Below are 22,595 nucleotides of genomic sequence, written 5' to 3' on the forward strand. Positions count from 1 at the left end.
GGTGGCGGGGAGATTGGGGGGAGTGGTGGTGATGGATGGGGAGGGGGGTTGGTGGGGGAGGGGGGGGGGGGACAGCAGCAAGAATGCCTGCTTATGGAAACACTGCTTAGTAAAAAGCTGAAGCAGAACCATTGTGTGTGGTCCCATGGACAAGAAAGGGTTGCTTCAGCAAGCTGAAAAAAAGCCGCAGACAGCACTGTTTGTCTTTGTGAGTGGACCCGGAAGGATTCATGTTGAGTTATAGGAGAGGCTGACGTTCACAAACATTACCAGACGTTTATTGTGAGGCTGAATTTTTTCTAAACACAGTTTCAGATGCCATTGTGCAAAATGTTAAAATTCCAATATGTTTTCTAAATCAGTATTAGTTTTAGTTTGGACATAGGAAACCAGATTCAGGTGCTACCCGACAAACAGTTACCACTAGAATAGTTGTAGGGTTTTACATCTATAAATGTCAATAGTTTTCTTACAAGTTGTGTAAATTAAAGCAATGTAGTTATGATTAATTCAGTAGATTGCTCCCAGAAAATGGCTGTGGATCTTAAAAGAGCATGTAAAATGTCCTTCTTTCCTCCTGCCCCTCCTCCGGTTTCTGTTTCATTTTAATCAAAAAAGATTATGTATGGTGTAGAAAATGCAGAATTGTGTAATTCTGCGATTAATTTATTCCTTTTGTATTAAGAATTTGTATAGTACCTTTACATTTTGCAGAACAGTGTTGTCAACAATTCTTAAATGAAGCATTTTCAAGATAATGAATTTGGTTGTTCTTGAAATTAACAAAATAAATTATTACTGAATGTTATGAGAATTTGACTGTGGTATTTGTAAATGGACTTGTCACATCCATGACCTGTCTCATGGTGAGCTACAAACATCAGCCTCCTCTGGGAGTGCATTCATCTTGAGACAACTCTAGGTGCGTGCCACCTTATGTCAAACTCTGCCTCATTAGAGGCATCACCTCCCTGGTGAAACATTAGAACTCCCTTGGTCTCCTTCAGAGAGAGAGGACCACTGGTGCTATTCAAAGAAATGCAAGAAATTTTTCCAGTTTCCTGTCCAACTGTAATCCCCACAAAGAAAACACGAGTCGGACAGCTGAATGGGTCATGCATCTCATGGCGGTCTGTGGGAACTTGCTTTGAGAAAACTGGCTATTGTATTTGACTACACAACATTCAGTAAACCTCAAAAATAAATCATAGGCTGAGAAGCATTTTGGAACCTCTTGAAGATGTGAAAGGCGCTATTTTAATGCAAGTTCCTTCTTTCTTGGTGATGCTATCAAAGGAAAATCTTTGATTCAGGCAACTGGGAAACAGGGCTAGCTGCTGAACTTAAAGTGCTGCTGATTTCATTCTTTTTTGACCAAGACTTTGGCTCATCAGAAACCAGTAAATGGGGGGAGTGTTGAGGGTAAAAGTACTTGACAAAAAAAGACTTGTGTCACTGTGAGGATTATTGACTTTGAGTAAAGCTTCGCCGTATCCTCTACATACAGTTTTAAGGTTCTAAAGAGGAACAGCTTTGAAATGCTAGTGAGATGGCGTTCATTGAGACACAGAATGGAGGCTTCAACTGTGATTGAAGGACTTTGAACTTGCAATTTGTCTAAATGCTGTTTCAAAACGCTCCAACAATAGGTGACAACCCATTGTCTGCGCGATGTAACAACTATAAAATAGACTTTGACCTTTGTTCCTGGTAATCTGGCACTGACAGCAAATCAGTTCCACTCTACACTTCACTGCATAAATAATTTGAAAATTGGAAGGTTATAAGTGTTGTAGCTAATGTGGATTATCTGACATGTATAATTAAATATCATTGGGGGAGATGCTGATATAGTGGCCGTGACACTATATGAGGGATCCAGGCTAATTCTGTGTAGACAAGGGTTCAAGTCTGCCCCTTACCTCCAATTGCAGGTGGAAGGATTTATATTAATTTTTTTTCAAAAATCTGGTATAAAACCCATGAAATTTCCATTGACTGCTGAAAAGCTCCATCTGGTTCAGTGATGTGAGATCATTACACTTCTGAGCATACAGCAACCAACTGTATGAAGCATAACTGCATACAGAGGATAGTAGGAACAAAGGTTGGCCATTCAGCCCATCAAGTCTGCACCGTCATTCAATGAGATCATGATAACCTCTAACTCCACTTTCCTGCCTTTTCCATGTAACCCTTGATTCCAGTACTAATTTAAAAATCTTTCTCAGCTTTGAATATACACATACAAATAGATTCAAGAACAGTCTCTTCCCCGCTGTGATCAGATTTTTGAGTGGCCCTCTCAAATGCTAAGTCAAAAATTTGATGCTGGAAAAGCACAGCAGGTCAGGCAGCATCCAAGCAGCAGGAGAATCGATGTTTTGGGCAAAACCCCTTCACCTCCTGCTGCTCGGACGCTGCCTGACCTGCTGTGCTTTTCCAGCACCACATTCTTGACTCGATCTTCAGCATATGCAGTCCTCACTTTCTCCCAAATGTTAATTCTGAGCTCTCTCTCTCTGGACCTTCTCTGTAGCTGTAACACTGTGGTCTGCACTCTGTTCTGCTACCCTGATGTACTCTGTATGGTACAATCTGCCTGTGTCACATACAAAGACAGGAAGAACATGCAAACTCCACACGGACAGTTGCTTGAGGCTGGAATGGAACCCAGGTCCCAGTCACCATGAGGCAGCAGTGCTGAGTCACTGCCATCAAGGTTCAGGGATACCAGGTAAATCACTAACTGTGTATATTTTAGCCTGAGATCGGTAGATTCTTGATCGAAAGAATCAATGGTTATGGGGAAAATCCAGGAAAGTGGATAAGAGGATTGCTGGATCAGCCATGATGCTAATGAATGGCCTCCTTCTGTCCCTATTTCTAATGGTGTTATGGCCTTAGATTTTAGCTGGATGAATTCCTATCTCAACCAAATTTAACAGGGCCCTAAAAGTCCCCACCCAGATGAGTACTCAAGTAATTGTCTTGTTACTTTTTGAATGAGTTCACAGTTCTCTCACATTTCTGCTTATTTCTGACAGAGCTTTCTAGACTTGACTCCATTGTAATGGCATTGCAACATTGTGATGTACATTCATGTAAATACTCAAGCATCATAGAAACTGCTGGTTTAAGTCACTGGAATGTAGATTAAGCTTTAAAAATGGAATCAGTCAAAAAATACATTAAATACATTTGATGCAAAGCATGATTTTAAAACAACGGGCAATTGTGATAGTCAAAACCTTGGGAGGTTTGAGAAGGAACATGGTAATGACATATATTGGAGTCATATGGCATGGACAGAGACCTTTCGGTCCAATGTGTTCATGCTGAACCATGTTTCCCAAACTAAACTAGTCCTACTTGCCTGCATATGGCCCATTTCCATCTCAGCCTTTCCTATTCTCTCAAATTCTTCATGGCAGATTCACTGGAAATGTGGGCTTCAGGGAATTCATTGCCTGAAGTGGAAAAAGGAAATGTTATGGGTTCTCATGTCAAGTTGATGACTTCTCAAAATTTGAAAATATTTGGTTTGCAAGACCCTATGAAATAAGAACAGGAGTAGGCTGATTGGCTCCTCGAGTCTGCTCAGTGATTCAATAAGATCATGGATGATTCAATGGGATCATTCTTCACGTCAACTTTCCTGCCTCTTCCCTGTAACCCTGAATCTTCTATAGTTCAAAAATCCATCCATCCATCTATCTAGCTAGCTATCAATCTAACTCAGCCTTAAATATACACAAGGACTCTGCCTCCACAGTTCTCTGTGACAAGGCATTCCAAAGACTCACAGCCCTCTGAGAGAAGACTTTCCTCTTCGGTCTTAAATATTCACCGCTTTACTGTGACCTTAAATCAGCGTTGATTAGTAAGTGGGCAGTGTGTTTCTTGGAATTTCAGTAACTGCTGTTTATGCATTTGGAACATCCCATCTGCATGTGCCAGTTAAACTTCCCTTGATTCAGTTCAATACTCAAATGAAAATTGAAAAATGCTTCTCTTAATAAATACTATTGAAGCACAGGCTCCCTCTAGTGCTTAAATTAGATTCTGGGTCTTTATGAATTAAAAATAATTTAGGGTTTCTGCTATTACACAAATGGTTTTGGGATTTCAATTCATAGCTGCCTTGAATGCAGAGTCATAGAGGTTCACAACATCGAAACAGGCCCTTCAGCCCAACTTGTCCCTGCTGTCCAGGATATGTCTTACACAACTGTGCACTATGAGAAAAAAACATCAGAGCTTTGTAATTTTTTAAAACAGAATTGCTTACCATTTGAATAAAACATCTTGCCCTCAGGATAACATCTCCATTCTGCAGTATTCCAATGAAGCTCAATGCAAGAAGAACTGCACTTAATTTTCTGCTCAGGCACTTTATAGCCTCCAGGACTCATATTGAATTCTATAAGTTCAGAATATGACCTCTTATATCCTTTGTCCATCCCTTGACCGTGTCTTGTTTGTGCTTGTTTGGCTTTGCTCTCAGCAGTGCAGACCCAATTGTCTCTTTTTCACAGCTAACATTTACACCCATTTTACATCTCTATCACTTCCTTATCATTATTACCTATTTGTTCTGGGCACACTCACCATCTGTTCAACTGCCCCCCTCTGACAACACTATTAAAAAAAGCACCATTTTCCAGAAACTTCAGTTCTGAAGAAGAGTAATACCTGTACCAGTTTCCAAAACATTAACTGTGTGTTTCTCTGCACAGCTGTTGCTAAACCTGCTGCATTTATCCAGCAAATTCCGTTTTCATCATAGCAGCTTTTTTTGTCCTTTAGCCCCGCAAGAACTTTTTTTTCCTCTTGTTGAATTCCATCTTGTCATTGGTCTTTCCAATCTGGTTGACAATATGGCGAGTAACCTGCATCCACACCTTATCGAATGCTATCTCCAACAAGCCAAGTCTACAAGACCATGGCTGATGTTGCATGGCCTTCGATTCTCTTGCTTTCCTTGTGAAAAAAAGTTTCAATTTTTTTTATGTGCCAATACCTCCACCCGACTATCCTACTGTCAAACAGCATGACCAAAAGTAGAAACATGTGCATGTAGGGAATCAGAGGAGGTTTTTTTCTACCTCATTTATTGGATTTGAGTATCACTGGCTTTACTTCCCATCCCTAATTGCCCACGGAGCAGTTAAGCGTCATCTTTAGAGGCAGTGTGGTATACTAGTAATGAACTAGCAATCTAGACAGCTGCAAGTAATACTCTGGAGATATGGGTTGGAATCCTGCCATTACAGATGATGAAGTTTAAATTCAATAAAAATCTGGACTACTTAACCTGATGGTGACCATTGTTGGTTACTGTGGTAAAACCATCTGGTTCACTGATGTCCTTTAGGGAAGGAAATCTGCTCTATTGCCTGGTCTGGCCTACATGTGACTCCAGGTCCACAGTGATTAGGGATGGATAATAAATGACAGCAACATTCACATCCTAAAAGAATAAAACACAAGGCTGTGTTTCTGGAGCCACGTTGTCAGATTTACTTACTTAAAATGATCCAGATGTGTTTTTGCAACAACTGTCAGAGGCCGCTAGTCAAATTTCTCTATTTACTTTGGTGAGATTTGCACCAATACACGAGAACGTTAACTCAGAGCTCTGGGTTACTACCCCAGAGACATTATCATCATATGGGCAGCAGGGTGGCTCAGTGGTTAGCACCACTGCCTCTAGGTGCTGGGCACCCGGGTTCGATTCCACCCTCGGGTGACTGACTGTGTAGAGTTTGCAATTCTCCATGTGTCTGAGTGGGTTACCTCCGGGTGCTCTGGCTTCCTTCCACGGTGCAGGTTAGGTGGACTGGCTGTGCTAAATTGTGCTTGGTAACTAGGCATGTGCAGGTAAGGTGGATTGACCGCGGGAAATACAGAGGTAGGGAGGATGGGATGTCCTTCAGAGGGTTGCTGTGGGCTGAATGGCCTGCTTCTATCCTATACAGATTCTAACATTCTACATCACCACAAGTGCTGGCCAGCGATTCTGCAGCTGCATATTCTGCACCAAACCACCTCAAATAGTACAATCAAACATAACTTCCAATTTATTTTGGGATAGTCAAATACTGAACACAAATATTCAATTTAAACCAGTTTAATCCTTCATAGATCACATGTTTATTTGAACACCTTGAGAAGTTACCTGATTGTTGAAGAAAATTATCGGGACCTGCACAACTTCTGACACAGTTTTGCACCGTCGTGACTTAATTATCTTGACATGAGCGCAAACATATCACCAATTATCCAGCCGTGTCTGTTCAAGCAAAGATTATTTAGAATCCTGAAAAATGCTTTGTTTTAATCTCATGCAGGCAAGCCAAGGTTCACAAATGTTAGATTCTCCTAGGTATGAATGTCAAACTCAACCAAGATAAATTAGCATTTGGGAACAGTTATGGAAATAAATGTAATATACTATTAAAAGTAATATGATAAAAGTCATGTACTGTTTAAGGTAACGTTAAGAGCTGATATTAATTTCTTTCCACAGCAGCAAGCTTGTGAAGTTTTATTCAGAAGCAAGGAGTTAGAGTTAAACTGTGAATGAGAGTCAAAAAGAAACAAGCAGGCAGCTATAAATACCCTACCTTTAGAAGATGATATGTTTTCAGTGAAGGATGAACAGAAGATACATCTGATGCAATGGAAACTGCTTGCTGATTCACTATCACCTGGCCTGTGTTTTCACTATAAATCGATGCCACAAAAAATATTTTGACCTTATAAAGTTGCATGAACAGAAAGACAAGAATATCCCACTACTGTACTGAATTAGGAGTCATAGAGATGTGGCCTAACCAATGTCCTGTACAGCCGCAACATGACCTCCCCCCAGCTCCTGTACTCAATACTCTGACCAATAAAGGGAAGCATACCAAACACCTTCTTCACATAAACCTGCCCCGTTAAAAATGATTACCTTAGTCAATACAGCAACTGTGTCCATTCTGTATTGAACGTAAAACACAGTATACAACTGCCTGCACTTAATTTGCTAATTTAGATATTTGCATCCTTAGATCTTACAAAACATGAGGTGCATATGATTATCATGTTTTGAGATGGTATATTTAATTGAGAATAAAATGAAATGCATTCTGAATTGAGGATCATGGAATGCATTTCATTTAAATTCTACTGACTACAGGCCTGGATGATGTAACAGTTAAAGATTAAAGAGTGGTTTTCCTGGAAAAGAGAGTAAGTGGTTCACAGCAGCAGCATCCTTTTTCATACATTCACAGGATGGGGGGATTGCTGGCTAAACCAGCATGCATTATCCATCCCTAATTGCCCAGAGGGCAGTAAAAAGTCAACCGTATTGCTGTGGGTCTGGAGTCACATGTAGACCAGGTAAGGATGGCAGCTTCTCTCCCTAAAGAACATTAGTGACCCAGGATGGGTTTTCTGACAATTGGCAATGGATTCATGATCATCATTAGATTTTTTAATTCCAGATTGTCATTGAGTTCAACTACCATCTACTGGTTTGAACCCGAGTCCCCAGAACATTACCTGGGTCCCTGGATTAACAGTCTTAATGATAATATCACGAGGCCATTGCCTCCCTATGTTTACATTGCTCCTCTACAAAATCCCAAGGAAGTAGAGAATGACACGTTTTAAACTGCACATTTACCTTCAAGACAAAAGAAAGTTAGGGTCTATAATGCAGTTAAACCTGAATATATGGCCAAGTGATTCACATTTCCGTGGATAGAGCTTGAGAAGACAAGGACTTCTGAGGTATCCCGTAACTCCAGGAGACTGGAAACCTACTGGGATCCAGGAGGGAGTCCCCACTTGAAATTAAAAGCCCAAGAGTGTGAGAATTTGTAATGAGGCAAGAAGATTTATCTAGTTCTTGCTAAAGGCAAACTCTCCAGGTGAAATCCTCACTGTGAAAGATCGTTCTGGGATTACAAGTTGCCGGGTTGGTAATGGAAAGGAAAAGATATATACATTTGGGAGATAAGAATCCCTTTGACTGAGTCCAGTAAGATCAAGCATCAGCGCATAAATTATACTTGTGAAGCGGATTGTTTTAGTGTTAAAAGTAATAGGGAAATGTTCTTTGTTGGAGTTTAAAGCACAAGTTGCTGATAAAAATATTGTTACTTCAGTAGTGACTGTCATCTGTTTGATACAATATAAGTTTTGAAATATGAAATCTTGCTGTCTTGTCTTTTCAGCTAGTATCCAGAAGTTTGAATTTGTCTTTTTTAAGTTTCATTCCCTGCAGGGATCACAATCAATTAAGATAGTCAATTATTTGCTAAAAGAATGCAAATCTAATTCTCATGGGAGAACAACTCCATTTAGCCATCTTGTAGCATTCTTAATTAAACAAAATAGGGTTCCATTAGGCTGATCATTTACACACCTAACTAGACACAGATTTGTTGTCAACTCTTTCATTATAAACACCTCATCCACACCTATGCTAGAAATTGTCTTTATAAACTGTTTATATTCGCCTTGAGAATGGACCAATAGAAGGAGATCACAATCGGAATATCGTACACAGTTCAGTCTCCATGTCTAAGATTGTATTTCTGTGAGACAAGTATTGTGAAGATTCAATAGATTGACTCCTGGAGTGTGAAGATTATATTAGAATGAGCCTAAGAGACTAAAGCTAGAGGAGGTTGGGAGAGGAGGAATTGCATGGAATATAATACATATACTTTGTTTGGCCATTTGTGAATGAGATGACAAATATTTTTCATCACAGAATTGTAAGTCTTTGAATTTCTCAAGGCTATCAGTGTTTACTCTTTGGGTATATTCGAGACTGAGTTCAATGGATCACTAGGTTTCTTGGGATTCAAGACAGATTGAGATTGAGCAGGAACAAGGTTCAAGATCAACCATGCCTATATTGAATGGGATAGCAAGTTCAGTTTGTGTGAAGATTTGTAGCTCAAGTGCTCGTTGGAAGGGCTGCATGATCCTCTCCTGATCCTACTTCACATTTTATGATAAACTTTCAGAGAAAGTTTTAATAAAAAGTGGGAACTAAAATGATATAATGAACTAAAAACTGAGTTACTAATTATAATGAACTGAAAACTAAATATACAACTTGAAAAAGAAGGCTCTGAACATTTGTACTGTTGTTCCATAACACAATAATTCAATTGTATTTGAATCCTAGGTTCTGTTCTTTTGTTCAAATGTAATTCCATTGGAGACAAACTAATATCAAATCGACTCTCTGAAATGAACAACACACTACTGCACTAACAAGTATTGTGTTCTTCATACAAACTCTCTAGTTTAAAAACTTACAAGGGTACTCTGTGAGATGAACATTTTGGGAAGCATTCTCTGCATGGGTGTTGGAGAATTATTAAAAATAAAACAATTTTTAAAAAAATTTCAGCATTATAAAATAAACTGCCTTCTATTATCCACTCATTTGTTTTAAAATGAAGCATTTGGTAAGCACACTGGGTGTCACACTGACCACAGAACAAATCAAAATACCTCTAAAATTGTTCTAGTCTTGATGTGGAGCTGATGGTGTTAGACTGGGATCAACAAGGTCAGAAGTCAGATGACATCAGGTTGTAGTCCAACAGGTTTATTTTAAATCACAAGCTTTCAAAGCGTTGCCCCTTTGTCATGATGAAGAAGCAGCACTCTGAAAGCTTGTGATTTCAAGTAAACCTGTTGGACTATAACCTGGTGTCATCTGACTTCAGACATCGTTTCAGCTTTAGCAGAATTACATTTGAGTTGAAATGTGGAAGAAACCTCTTGCAAAGTAAAAATTTTTAATATAGCAAAATTAAAACTTCAACTTTGTAACAGATTCCTGATCACTTTGCAATCATCTGTTTTAACTCTCAATGACATTCATAATTTGTAATTTGTACAACACCTCATCTGAAATGGACCTTGCAACATTCAGATTATTTTATTTAACTGGTTGAAAGAAAAATGCTCACATAACCCTGAGAAACTCAGGTAAACATTACTCCCAACTACTCTGACAACTTTCCTTTTTAACAACTCATGAGACAATTTAATGGCTATAGTTCAACAAGGAAGAAGTGAAATGGTTGCTATTTACACCAAATAAATTGCCTCTTTGAGCAACTACCTTTTGTGGGTAAGAAACAAAAAGGGGAAAGGTTTATGCCACAGATGAGAAATCAAATGGATCTTGTTCAGCTTTAATTGAGGTGTCAGTTTGACCAATACATTTGTGAGGAAACAAGATTCATGATATAAAGCAGCTGTCATAATAAAAGTTTACATGGAGGCAATCTAGAGACCGCTGCTGGCTTCAAATATAAGAGGCAGCTGGAAACTGTTACGTAAAAAATGTCGTGAGAACATTTTTTCAGACTATACTTGTTCTGAATGGCTTCATTCCATGAATTGCAATGGAGTGTTATTGTCACTAGGGACCATTTCGACTATAAATTAACTCATTTATGAGAGGTTAATCTAGTTGCGCCACTTATTTTCTGCATTATCTATAATAACTTGGCAAATATTGTGTTTGAAATTCTTGCAGACATCTAAATGTGAAATAACTATTTATGGAAAAGAGTTGCAAATAAATCATCTCAGATTAGCATAACTGCCTCTGCATTAAGTTAAAAAACAAATTTGTGATCTCAGCCAAGTAGTAAAGTTAAAGGACTTTCCCACCTGCTAAAGGTAACAATGCTTGTGTTCACCCAGGTAGCTGTAAGTCTGGAATAATTTTGGGTGGACCATGGGAATAGATCATCTATTCTTTCCATCAAGAAATGAAACAAAGATGAACAAACATGGAAGGAGGGTGAATGAAATCCAAATGCACTGAATTATTTTCCATAATGGAACATATTGAAAAATGTATTTCCTCTTCAACTGAACCTACATTTTCTCTTATGTTTTATATTTAGTGAGACTTGTGGAAAACAATTATGGAATTTCAGAAATAAAATCTAGCAATGAAACTATCATTTTGTTATTCAAAACCCTTCTGGTTAGGGAGGGAGCCCTGCCTCTTTAGAGACTCCAGACCCAAAGTAATATGGAAGTTATATTCAAGATGGGTCACAGCTATATTCTGAAGAACAATCCGGTATGGGCAGTAGTGCCTACATCCCAAGGTGGAATATTGACAAAAGTCCATTTATTTAGCATGAAATTGTCTATTATTAGTTTGCAAATTCTTTATGAAATATCTAATTGGTGGTCAGATTCATTGGAAAGTTCAATATTCTCCTGTTATTTGTGAATTAAGGTTTTACAACAGTTAGATTACTCATTATGAATGCAAGACAGCAATAATTCGATGTACTGATCCAAATAACATTTTTGCAATGATTTTTTCAATATGCCCAGATAGCAACTCTGTTTATCATTAATAATGGAAAAAGATAATTCTAGAAATACTCTCCAGGTCAGACAGCATGTCCAAAATAAAAGTTTCACTCAACAGTTTTTTATCAACTTGTATGCGTCTTATTTTTATTTTTTTCTAATTGTGGACTGAAATGAGAACTGTTTTAAAACCGGGAATTGCAAGGATTTCGACATGTTTTTGAAAGAAGTAACCTGACACTCATTGAAAGTACTGTTTACACAGCAGCCATCGTAGAAGGTTACAGACGAACTGGAGCTGAAGGAGATTTGGTTGGTAACATGCAGTGGATCAGTTTGTGGATTAGTGACCAGTCAGCAAATCAAAGGTCTTCAGTTTGCCAATTGTTATGTAGGTCGGTTCTCAGGTGACTGACCAGATTTAGTTTGGGATTGTGATTGGACCAAAGGGTCTGTTTCCATGCTCTATGACTCCATAACGCTATTGGGGCTGGGACCGTACAGGGGAGCCTTCAGACTTCTAGCCAATTCCTGTTCTCCACAGTAGGCCACTTTGAACCTGAAGAAAATGGTTTATCTATCCTTGCACAGTTGCTGCAAGCTGTGGCTCTTCATCAATATGTGGGAGAACGCTTATAACTGAACCAGCCACTTATACTTCTTACAAACCATTGGAAGCATCTAGAGAAGGACAACTGAGAAGCAGCATCCTCACCAGCACAAGAATCAGCGCAGTCCAAAACTAGAGAGCATAGGTTTAAGGTGACAGGGGAAAGAATTAAAAGAGTCCAGAGGGGACAGATTTTCATGCAGCGGGTGGTGTGTGTGTGGAACGAGTTGATAGAGCAAGAGGTAGAGATTGGTACAATTGTAACTTTAAAAGGCATCTGGATGGGTATATGAATAGGAAGGGTTTAGAGAGATATGCATCAAATGGGACTAGATTAATTTAGGATATGTAGTCAGCATGGATGTGTTGGACTGAATGGTCTGTTTCTATGCTGTATAACTCTATGACTCTCTAGGTTGCAGTTTTGTTAAATACAGAAACCTGGGTCTAAAGGACAGGGAAATTAGGGAATCTTTGTGCAGTTTTTAAAGTTTTAAGTTTTGTGATGAGTCTGAGAGTAGCGGCACTCGATTTCCAGTGCGATTCCCCAGTGACTTATGGCAAGCTGCTCTTCCAGTAACTGCTGCCGGAATTACTGGACTGCCATTTGAACAATTTATTTTGATAGTGCTCCTGTGAAGCACCATATTACATTGTTACATTGGAGGTGCTGTAGAAATACCCACCGCTGATGTTGTGGCAGCAAAATCAGTAAGATGCTATAGCAAATAGGTTTTGCTTCCACAGGTATTTTTAAGCATTCTGTACATCTTTTCTTTCTATGTTAGCTCTAATTGCTAGAAAATACTTTATTGCAGAGGGAAAGCTGGAATTGTGGAAAGATTAGATTTCAGGTGATAGATGTTACGCATCCAATTTCACCTTGTGATCTTTGTTCTCGGAATATATCCTATTTACTGAAATAAACTCTTTTTCTGGTTTCATTTTCTTTTAAATTTTAATTATGTTGCCACTCTTGAGTATTCATTCCTACCTCATTTGTTCCTGTTTGAACGTCTTCAACAAAGAAATGCCAAAATTTGTTTTCTAAATAGGATTACATTATAATTAATTACAATAGGGTGTTTAAAAGTGCTAAAACCAATGATTGGAATTAATCAAGAAACAATAGTAAGTAAGTAAAGTGATGTTGCAAGGATTTCTGCATCAGTCAACATAGTCAAATGTCACGGGAGTGGCTGGAATCCAAGAAGGCAAATGCTTTTGAACAAAATAAAAACAGAAAGAACGGCAGATGTTGTAAATCACAACAAAAACAAAAATTGCTGAGAAAGCTCAGCAGGTCTGACAGAGTCTGTGGAGAGAAATCAGAGTTAATGTTTCATGCCGTGTGACCCTTCCTTAGAACTGATTCTGTTCTGAAGAAAGGTCACTCGATCTGAAACGTTGACTCTGATTTCTCTCCACAGATGCTATCAGACCTGCTGAGCTTTTCCAGCAATCTCTGTTTTCGCTTTTGAACAAAATATTTTGCAATATATTTTCTATGGTCTCAAAGGAAACATCTTGGGAAATCAGGATTTTTTTAGATTATTCAGTTTAAAATTGCTACATAAACAGATTATTTTCAAAAACTCTCTGATAGATTGGCTTAAAGCAACAGTGCTGTTTTCTGCTGCAGTGTAATTGTCAGAGTGAAATACCAAACACGCTGGAGTTCTTAGAAGACTGAATACTGAGGGGTCACCTAATACAGTTCTTAAAAATTATGAACACATGCAACAGGGCACCTTACACAAATTCGAGAAGTTTCCATTAATGGGAACGTCCATGTTTGCATTGCTAGTTGTGCCTCCTACAGATTTTTGAAAATGTTTCATGAATCTGAACACCAAGTTATAAAAGTGAGTTTATAGAATGCTTCATTTGTGGTGTATATTGTTACACTTGACTGGTGTGGCACAGTGGAATCAGGCCCCAGCGGCATCCTTGGTGGCATCATGAAGTTAAAGATTTTATTCAAGTATGCAAAATCTCAAGTTCACTTCTCTGCTAGAGCCAGGTTAACAGAAAACACAGCCCAGGTTTCTGTACTTCAGAAGAATTTCAATTTACTATAAATAAGTAGATTCTAAGCACAAGCAAACAATAGCATATTGACATGTGTCTATTTGTTAAAGCTCTAATTCCCTAGCTTTAACCCAGCTAGACAAATAGGTTGGTGCTACAGATGGAGGGAAAATGTATTGGGGGAAGCAGTTCAATGTCACCAGTCTTCAGGATTTGATGTGGAGTCCTTTTGTTTCCAAAATCTTTTCCTCTAGGTTGTTCCAATTCTTCACAGGAGGCACACAATGACTGGTTCACAGATTATAAAGTCTCTGATAGATTAGCTTGAAGCAATAGTGTACATTAACTGATGGGAGGAACCGACTGGCTATCCTTAGCTTCAGGTAACTTACTGGGGTGTGTGTGTGTGTGTGTGTGTGTGTGGGGGGGGGGGGGAGAAAATGGAGGAAGAGCCCATATTCAAAAAGAGCCCCCCCAAAATACAAAGATATAGTTTTGACAACATACTGTTCCCTTATTTTATATCACATAACAGTCAAGATTTTCTTGAAGAACAAAAGTCTGCCCCATAAAAATTCATTCATTAAATCCAAGTACCATTAAAACTCCTGACAATCCATTTAAAATATTCTAAATTTATTTTCAAATCAAAATGTTCCATCAAAAGGGAAACTAATAGATACATTCAGGTGGATCAGACAACCAGAATGGGCTTCCTAACATTCAGCCTGAAATGTTGGCCAACCTAATTTCCTTGCCATCTGTCTCTCATAACACAAAAGTACAACACAGGAGCAGGCCCTTCGGCCCATCATGTCTGCACTGACCATGATGCCATTCTTGCCTGCGCATGGCCCACATCCCTATTTTCTCTGCCTGTTTGTGTCTATCTAAATTGCTATTGTATCAGTTTCTACCACCTCTCATATCAGTGCCCTTCCTTAATGTTTAATCAAAACTTCAATCAATAATTTTTCCTGCCTTATGAGAAGGTTCATGATGCATTAGTTCTATTTGGAAACTTGGGTCTTAATATGGAAAGACCAGATTTAGCTTTAAGTTTGATAAGCAACTCTGTATTGTATGGGTTAGAAAGGGCTTGCTTTTGTTTGAGTTCTGAGTGTGGTGCTAGAATGCCTGGTAATATGTTTATGTGCATTTAAAGTATGCCTTAAAAAAATCTCAAGGTGGATAGTCCTGACCTGTTTAAAACAAGTGTAGCAGAGGAAGTAAAAGTGCTGTTGCTTAGCAATAAAAGGTCATAAGATCAAGGAGACAAAAACAGAAATTATTTCTCTCCAGAAAAGGAGAACCATCCAGAAGGTCGAGAGCATGCAGGTTTCTTTCAAACAGAAGGGAGTCATTCAGGTAGAAAGGCTGCAAGAGCAGCAATGCACTCAGGACAGGAGAACGAAAAGAGGATGGTACCTGACCTGCTGTGATCTCCAGCATTTGATGACCTATCACCTGTGGCTCTGCCTTTGTCCCTTCCCACCACTCATAACAGCATGATTGGGTTCCCCTTGTCCTCACTTCTCATCCCACCAGCCTCTGCATTCAAAGAATCATTCTCTGCCATTTTAGACAGCTCCAGCAAAACGCCACCATCAAAAACATCTTCCCCTCACTTCCCCGTCTGCATGTTGCAGGATTAGTTCACTACGGATCTCCTTAGCCCATTTGTTAACCACTAACAACATCCCCATCCAAACCGCCAGCCCAAACACCTCCCCATGTAACCACAGAAGGTGCAACACCAGCCCTTTCACCTCCTCCCAGCTCACCATCCAAGGGCTTAAACAGTCTTTCTAGGCGAAGCAGCATTTCACCTGTACTTCCTCCAATCTTGTGTATTCACTACAACCAAAGCAGCCTACTCTACATTGAAGAAACGAAATGTAGATTGAGTAATCACTTTGTGGAACATCTCCAGTCTGTGTGCAAGCATGACCCTGACCATTCTGTAGTCAGCCATTTTAACACAGCGTCCTGATCACATGCCTGTGCTCAGCGTGCTGCAGTGTTCCAGTGATCCAGTGAATCACATTGCAAACTGGAGGAACAACATTGCATCTTTAGACTAGGCTCTTTACAGCCTTCTGGACTTAATATTGAGTTCAACACCTTCAAATTGTGAACCAAATCCCAGTCCTTCCCTTTCTTTATTTGTTACATTCTGTCACCATGTCCTCTCTCCCCTCCCCCCACCCCAAGGGGACTGTCTGTTATTTCCAGTCTGGCAGTTAGACACACCATTGTTCTGCCATTCTTACACTTCCATCACTTAATTTGAATTATTAACATCCTTTCTCCCCCACCACTCTACACTCCACCCCCCAAATATAGCATAAATGCTGTCCCCTCCACCCTGTACATCAGCTCTGATGAAGAGTTATCTTGACCCTAAACGTTAGCTTGCTGTCTCTCCATGGAGCCTGCCTGACCCGCTGTGATCTCCAGCATTTGGTGTTTTCAGGAGAAAGAGAGATCCTCAGTGATTTAAAGTCAGCAAGAGGAAGTTCTAGAAATGGAAGGCTATGGAAAAGGTGTTTCAGAAATTCATGTTTAAAAGCAGTGTTAGCAGTTTAAGGGTCACATGAAGAGATATTACCTATAGCAACTAGCATCGAGTGAAGGCAGGCAATAGCCAGAAAGAAACTAATTGCCAATTGAAGAAGGAAGTTTAGAATTGAAACAGGGTGATCCTGCACTGAGGTTTAAGGATCTGTGAAGTTATTGTTCAGGGTAAAAGAGTTGGAACGTTATCTTTGATAATTGTAATGACAGTTTTAAAAAGCTTTTATATAGAGAATTTTGAGAAGATTTGTAGCTCAGGTTGAGGTTTTCGATATAGGTTTGCTCGCTGAACTGAAAGGTTCATTTCATGGAATACCATGCTTCTAGGAATTCTCGTGTGTGTCTTTGTTTGGCTTGTCCTAGTATGGATGTGTTGTCCCAGTCGAAGTGGTGTCCTTCCTCATCCGTATGTAAGAATACTAATGAGAGGGGGGTCATGTCTTTTTGTGGCTAGTTGGTGTTCATGTATCCTGGTGGCTCGTTTTCTGCCTGCTTGTCCAATATAGTGTTTGTTACAGTTCTTGCATGGTATTTTGTAAATGACATTAGTTTTGCTTATTGTCTGTACAGGGTCTTTCAAGTTCATTAGCTGCTGTTTTAGTGTGTTGGTGGGTTTGTGGCCTACCATGATGACAAGGGGTCTGAGTAGTCTGGCAGTCATTTCCGAGATGCCTTTGATGTAGGGGAGAGTGGCTAGGGTTTCTGGACGTGTTTTGTCTGCTTGTTTCAGTTTGTTGCTGAGAAATTGGTGGACTATGTTCATTGGGTACTCATTCTTTTTGAATACACGGTATATACAAGGAAATAACATTACCACAGTAAATGACATCACCAACCCAAACATATAAATGGAAAACAGGAATTTTCAACATTGTTTCGCATGAGGTCCATTGAAGATGTTTCCTAGTAAGGTAACGAAACGTCTGGAAATGAACCTTTCAGGTCAGCGAGCAAACCTCCATCCAAAAGCTTTTATATGGTTTGAAATAGTGTTTTTAATCCATTTTGTGTGTAACTATTTTGGATATTCTCCATTTGAAGTATATTGGCAGTGTGTTGTGAATATGTTCAGCAACTAACCATCAAGGTAAACAAATTACAAAATTAAAATTTATGGTCTAAAGTGCCATAATGTCTGGGATCTGACTTGTCCAGTATTACCACCAGCTGGGTTCAACCCATGACCCAATTCCTATTCAATAGCCATTGATTCTGGAAAGCACTTAGATGACTGATTACATGAAAGCCAGTCAATATGTACATTGCTGTTGCACACAATTTGTGACTTAACCCATAAGATTGCCACAGACTTTGTTTTCATTGATGTTACCACAGTCCATGAGACAGCACTCGTCTCTGAACTACAAGGGGTTAGCAGTTTGAACTTCACTCCGGGGAGCTGAGAACAGTGTATAGGCAGAGACTTCAGGACTGCATTGTTGGGGCTCTGCTTTCTAACTCCTGCCTTGCCTGTGATACTGGCAGAGGAGGAAGGGAAGAGTATTTGTCAATCTTTGTCCCACATCACATACAGGCTTATAAAATCATGAGGGGCATAGATAAGGTGAATGGCAAGGATCTTTTCCCGAAGATGGAGAAGTTGAAAACTAGGGAGCATATCTTTAAGGTGAGAGAAGAAAGTTTTAAAAAGGACACAAGTGACAATGTTTTTTTAAAAAACACAGGCAGTGCAGCATGTATGAAATGAACTACCAAAGGAAGTGGTGGGTGCGGGTACAGTTACAACATTTACTAAGATGTTTGGATAAGTACATGAATAGGAAAGGTTTGGAAGGTTATGGGCCAAACACAGACAAGTAGGATGAGTTTAGTTTGGGAACATAGTTGGCATGGACTAGTTGGACCAAAGGATCTGTTTCCATGCTCTATGACTCTATGACTGTGATTAAAATTTTACCCATACACAATATTCAATGAGTCAAAAGATCTGGACATAAAATATGTTTGGCTTATTAAATTTGGCTGTAATTAAGATTTCATTGCAAAACAGATGTTTATTCAGTATATCCTACAATCCAAGACAATAGCAAAGGTAGTTGGCTGTTTGCTACTACTCTCCCACAAACAGCAGCAGATTCTACAGTGGCATTCCCTGGTCTTTTGTAAACTTGTGAGGTGGAGTACTTTGGATGTTCCAACCTATATAACAGCATAGCCACTATTAACTGTTCCTAAACAAGGTCCTCAGTAAATGCCAGGCACATCCTCCAAAAATAAAAATGGATGGGAGGAAAGAGAATGTATGAAAACTGTTGCTCAAGTGCTGAACTATTGTCTACTTCTTGTCTATTCCTCCTCAAAGCTGGAAATGACGTAAAAATTAAAAAAGCATTTACTGCAAGCTTAAACATTTCAGCCATGAACAATACTCATGAGATATCAAAATTAGATTTTTGAGAGAATATCCTGATTTACAGCATCAGGTTTCAGACATTAAAAGGTGCAGCCAAGACAAGAAGCATGAACATTAGAAACATTTACACAGTATTTTTACAAAACCGAGATTATTGCGCAAGTGCCAACAATTTAAACTCGGCAGCATAAAGTGATGGAAAGAACAAAAGCATTGTATGATAACACAGACCAAGATGATTTGGTATAAGAACAACTTGAAGAATGTCCAAAATACCAATTCACATTTAGTATGGACAGTCTGCCTCAAATGCATTTGAATGTAATATGAAATGGTACATAATTATTGACACAGCAAATGTGAGTCGATAGTGCCTTCAACTGCTAAAGAAAATGCAATAATTTGCTGGTGTCATGAAAATGGCAAGTACCTGGGCAAAATATAGAATGCAATTCTCAGTAATGGCCACCAAGTACGGCTGAAATCTTACTGAGTTCAGAACTTAAGTTACAATAATTTACAGATGATTCAGGCAAAACCATCAATGAGAGAACATATTCAATAACCATACATCTTAAAGTTTTGTGTGAACACAATCCTGAATTCAAAGTATTTTCCCAAAGACTGTGAGCATATTTCTATTGACGAGACTTAAATTAACAAAAAATGGGTTTGAATTACCAGAAGGGTAATTAAAAACAATTGGATGCAGATGCTTGTAAGTTACTTAATACTAAACAAACACAACTGTGGGGTCATGCAGCTTTAATGCTTGTGCTTTTCTGAAGAACATTTCATTGATGTTTGAAATACTTGCACAGTCCCACAAATTCTTCTTTATAGCTCCCAATAGGTCTGACTCTTAACAGTTCAATCCAGGAATAATACAGAAAAGGTTCCATTCAAAAGCTAGCTGGTTAAAGTGCATTGTACTCCACACACTTTGACGGATCTGTTGGAAAATGCTTTTGGCAGATGGTCATCAACCTTTTCAAGCCCTGGAAGAACACCAATGAGGAAAAGTGAATTGGGGCGATGGTTTTTGGCGAATGAATGTAATCTAAACAGCTAAGCATTTTCCTGAATCACAAGTTTTAATTATCAAACAGGAATTTGGAGACGTTTTACGATTTTAAAGGTGACACATGCAAATGTATTAGGCAATTCACATTCCAATGTACAATGTCCAACGCTCTAACCGTACTTAACAGGAAATGATTTTCTATAGTGTCAGGGAGATTCAATGCTGAAATACAGGTACAATTGTAGCTACCAGCCAAATGTTCATTTCAAACATATGAAAATCAGAATCTGGTGCCCTCTCAACAATCTGCAAAAATGTCTTTCAATGGACTCATTGTACCTGTAATTATGGAGCAATTGTTATCAACAATGTGTTTCTACTTTGCACAAGCTGTTCATAATTAAAGTGAATACCTCAGAATTAAGCTAAATGTCCAATGTTGCTTCCCTCTTAATTTCATCATAGCTTGTCAAATGCTATGTGAAATATTAGATTTGTTTCTTATCATTGTTTTCATAGCTTCTCAGTTTCTTTAAACATTAGCCGATCTCTGATGCTCACAAAGAGGTAAAGCTTATGGAGTGCACTTAATGAGTTAACCAGACATGTTTCTCCAAGGTCACTGCTGAATGCTCTCTATAGCCAAATCAAGATAATTGTGGCTGCTATAAACTGCTGAGGCTAATCAGAAAGTAACTGAAGCAATTGTACATTTCTAGCTACAGTCAAGAAACCACAATCATGAAATGACTGCCCTTTTCTTCAGAAAAAGTGTGTTTTACATCTTCAATATCATCCAACTTTGGGGTGTCATTAGAGGCAACAGATATTAGATTGTTGATCTCCTGTACGAATGTGAGTCAGCGAATATACAAAAGCTGATTTTCCTTTACTGGTGTCAGCCAGATATTGTGCACCTGAGGGATATTGTACCTTTCCTAAGACCACTTACACCAGAAAATAAATGTGGAAAGATGACTAAATCATAACAGCCTAATAAAAGCCGAAAGTACCTTTCACAGTTCAGTATAAAACCTCTCACTTTAGATTTAACAGACTAACCTGGATGTATTTCCGCTGTGTTTCATCATTTAGTACATGTGCTACGTGTTTGGAAAAGATTTTTTCACGACCTGTACGGGCGTGGATACCAACCATGGTAACTCCAATGGGCCATGGAGCATTGCCAATGGCCATCTGAAGGTAAGCATCATTTGCCTGTGGAGAAGACAAATGCTTCATACAAATCTACACTTAATGATGACACAAAAGTGGTCGAGTTAACTGTTCATTAACTTTACGTAATAAATCGAACAGAAGTACTCATGTAAGTTAAATGGCCAGGTGATGCAAATTGCTATTGCACAATCTCTGATTCAACAGTGACAATTAGTTCTGTCCATCTTATGTGTTGAAGACACAGACTTTCAGGTGACAGTACTGACTGGAACAGTTTTTCCATAAAATGAAACTTCATAGCTGCTCTATTATCAACATTTCTGAAATAATAAAATTATGTTCAGCTGCATGCTGGTGTCTTCTGTAATTTCCCTTACTAAACATCAAAGTATAATGTATGGATCCTGTAGAAAGACAACGGCTCAACATCGCAGCTACAAAGAACAGATGCTGCTAAAGTTATAAGACTGGATGGCTTTGATGTTTCTCTGTAGCTTCCCAAATGCCAAGCTACAATAGGCCATACCAGCTTCATTCAATACATCTCATGGACAGCACGATGGCTCAGTGGTTAGCACTGCTGCCTCACAGCACTAGAGACCCTAGTTCCATTCCACCCTCGGGTAACTGTGTGGAGTTTGTACATTTTCTACGTGTCTGCATGGGTTTCCTCCAGGTGCTCTGGATTCCACCCACAGTCCAAAGATGTGCACGTTTGTGGATCGGCCATGATAAATTGCCCATAGTGTTCAGGGATGTGCTAGGCGGATTAGCCATGATAAAATGTCACGAGGTACAGTCCTGGGTCTGGGTGGGATACTCTGCGGAGGGTTGGTGCAGACTCGATGGGCTGAATGGCCTCCTTCCGCAATGCTGGGATTATATGATTATATATTATATGCTGGGATTATAAGGATGTATCCTTGACTACCAGCTTATCCAGCCATGATCACCACAGGCTTCCCCAGCGTGGGCGATATGACACCAAGGAGTTCAGATATTAAAGTCACGAAGACTTTTAATAGAGTCAGAGATGTACAGCATGGAAACAGACTCTTCGGTCCAACCCGTCCATGCCGACCAGATATCCCAACCAAATTTAGTCCCACCTGCCAGCACCCGGCCCATATCCCTACAAACCCTTCCTATTCATATACCCATCCAAATGCCTCTTAAATGTTGCAATTGTACAAGCCTCCCCTACTTCCTCTGGCAGCTCATTCCATACACGTACCACCCGCTGCGTGAAAAAGTTGCCCTGTAGGTCTCTCTTATATCTTTCCCCTCTCACCATAAACCTATACCCTCCAGTTCTGGACTCCCCCAACCCAGGGAAAAGACTTTGCCTATTTACCCTATCCATGCCCTCATGATTTTATAAACCTCTATGAGGTCATGCCTCAGCCTCCGACGCTCCAGGGAAAACAGAC

The 22,595-nt window shown here is 39.3% G+C and overlaps 1 protein-coding gene across 1 annotated transcript in view; it reads right to left on the reverse strand.

The window, feature by feature from the left end:
* Positions 1-14,630: 14,630 nt before the first annotated feature.
* Positions 14,631-22,595, reverse strand: part of prpf18 (PRP18 pre-mRNA processing factor 18 homolog (yeast)) — a 32,577-nt gene continuing 24,612 nt past the window's right edge. Inside the window, exons 9-10 of the mRNA XM_060842615.1 lie at positions 21,049-21,204; positions 14,631-19,960 (exon numbers count right to left, since the gene is read on the reverse strand). Coding sequence (XP_060698598.1) covers positions 19,880-19,960; positions 21,049-21,204 — 237 coding nt within the window. The 3' untranslated portion in view covers positions 14,631-19,879. The remainder of the gene's footprint in view (positions 19,961-21,048; positions 21,205-22,595) is intronic.

The sequence above is a fragment of the Hemiscyllium ocellatum genome, chromosome 23, assembly GCF_020745735.1.
Source record: "Hemiscyllium ocellatum isolate sHemOce1 chromosome 23, sHemOce1.pat.X.cur, whole genome shotgun sequence".
In the NCBI taxonomy this organism is placed as follows: domain Eukaryota; kingdom Metazoa; phylum Chordata; class Chondrichthyes; order Orectolobiformes; family Hemiscylliidae; genus Hemiscyllium; species Hemiscyllium ocellatum.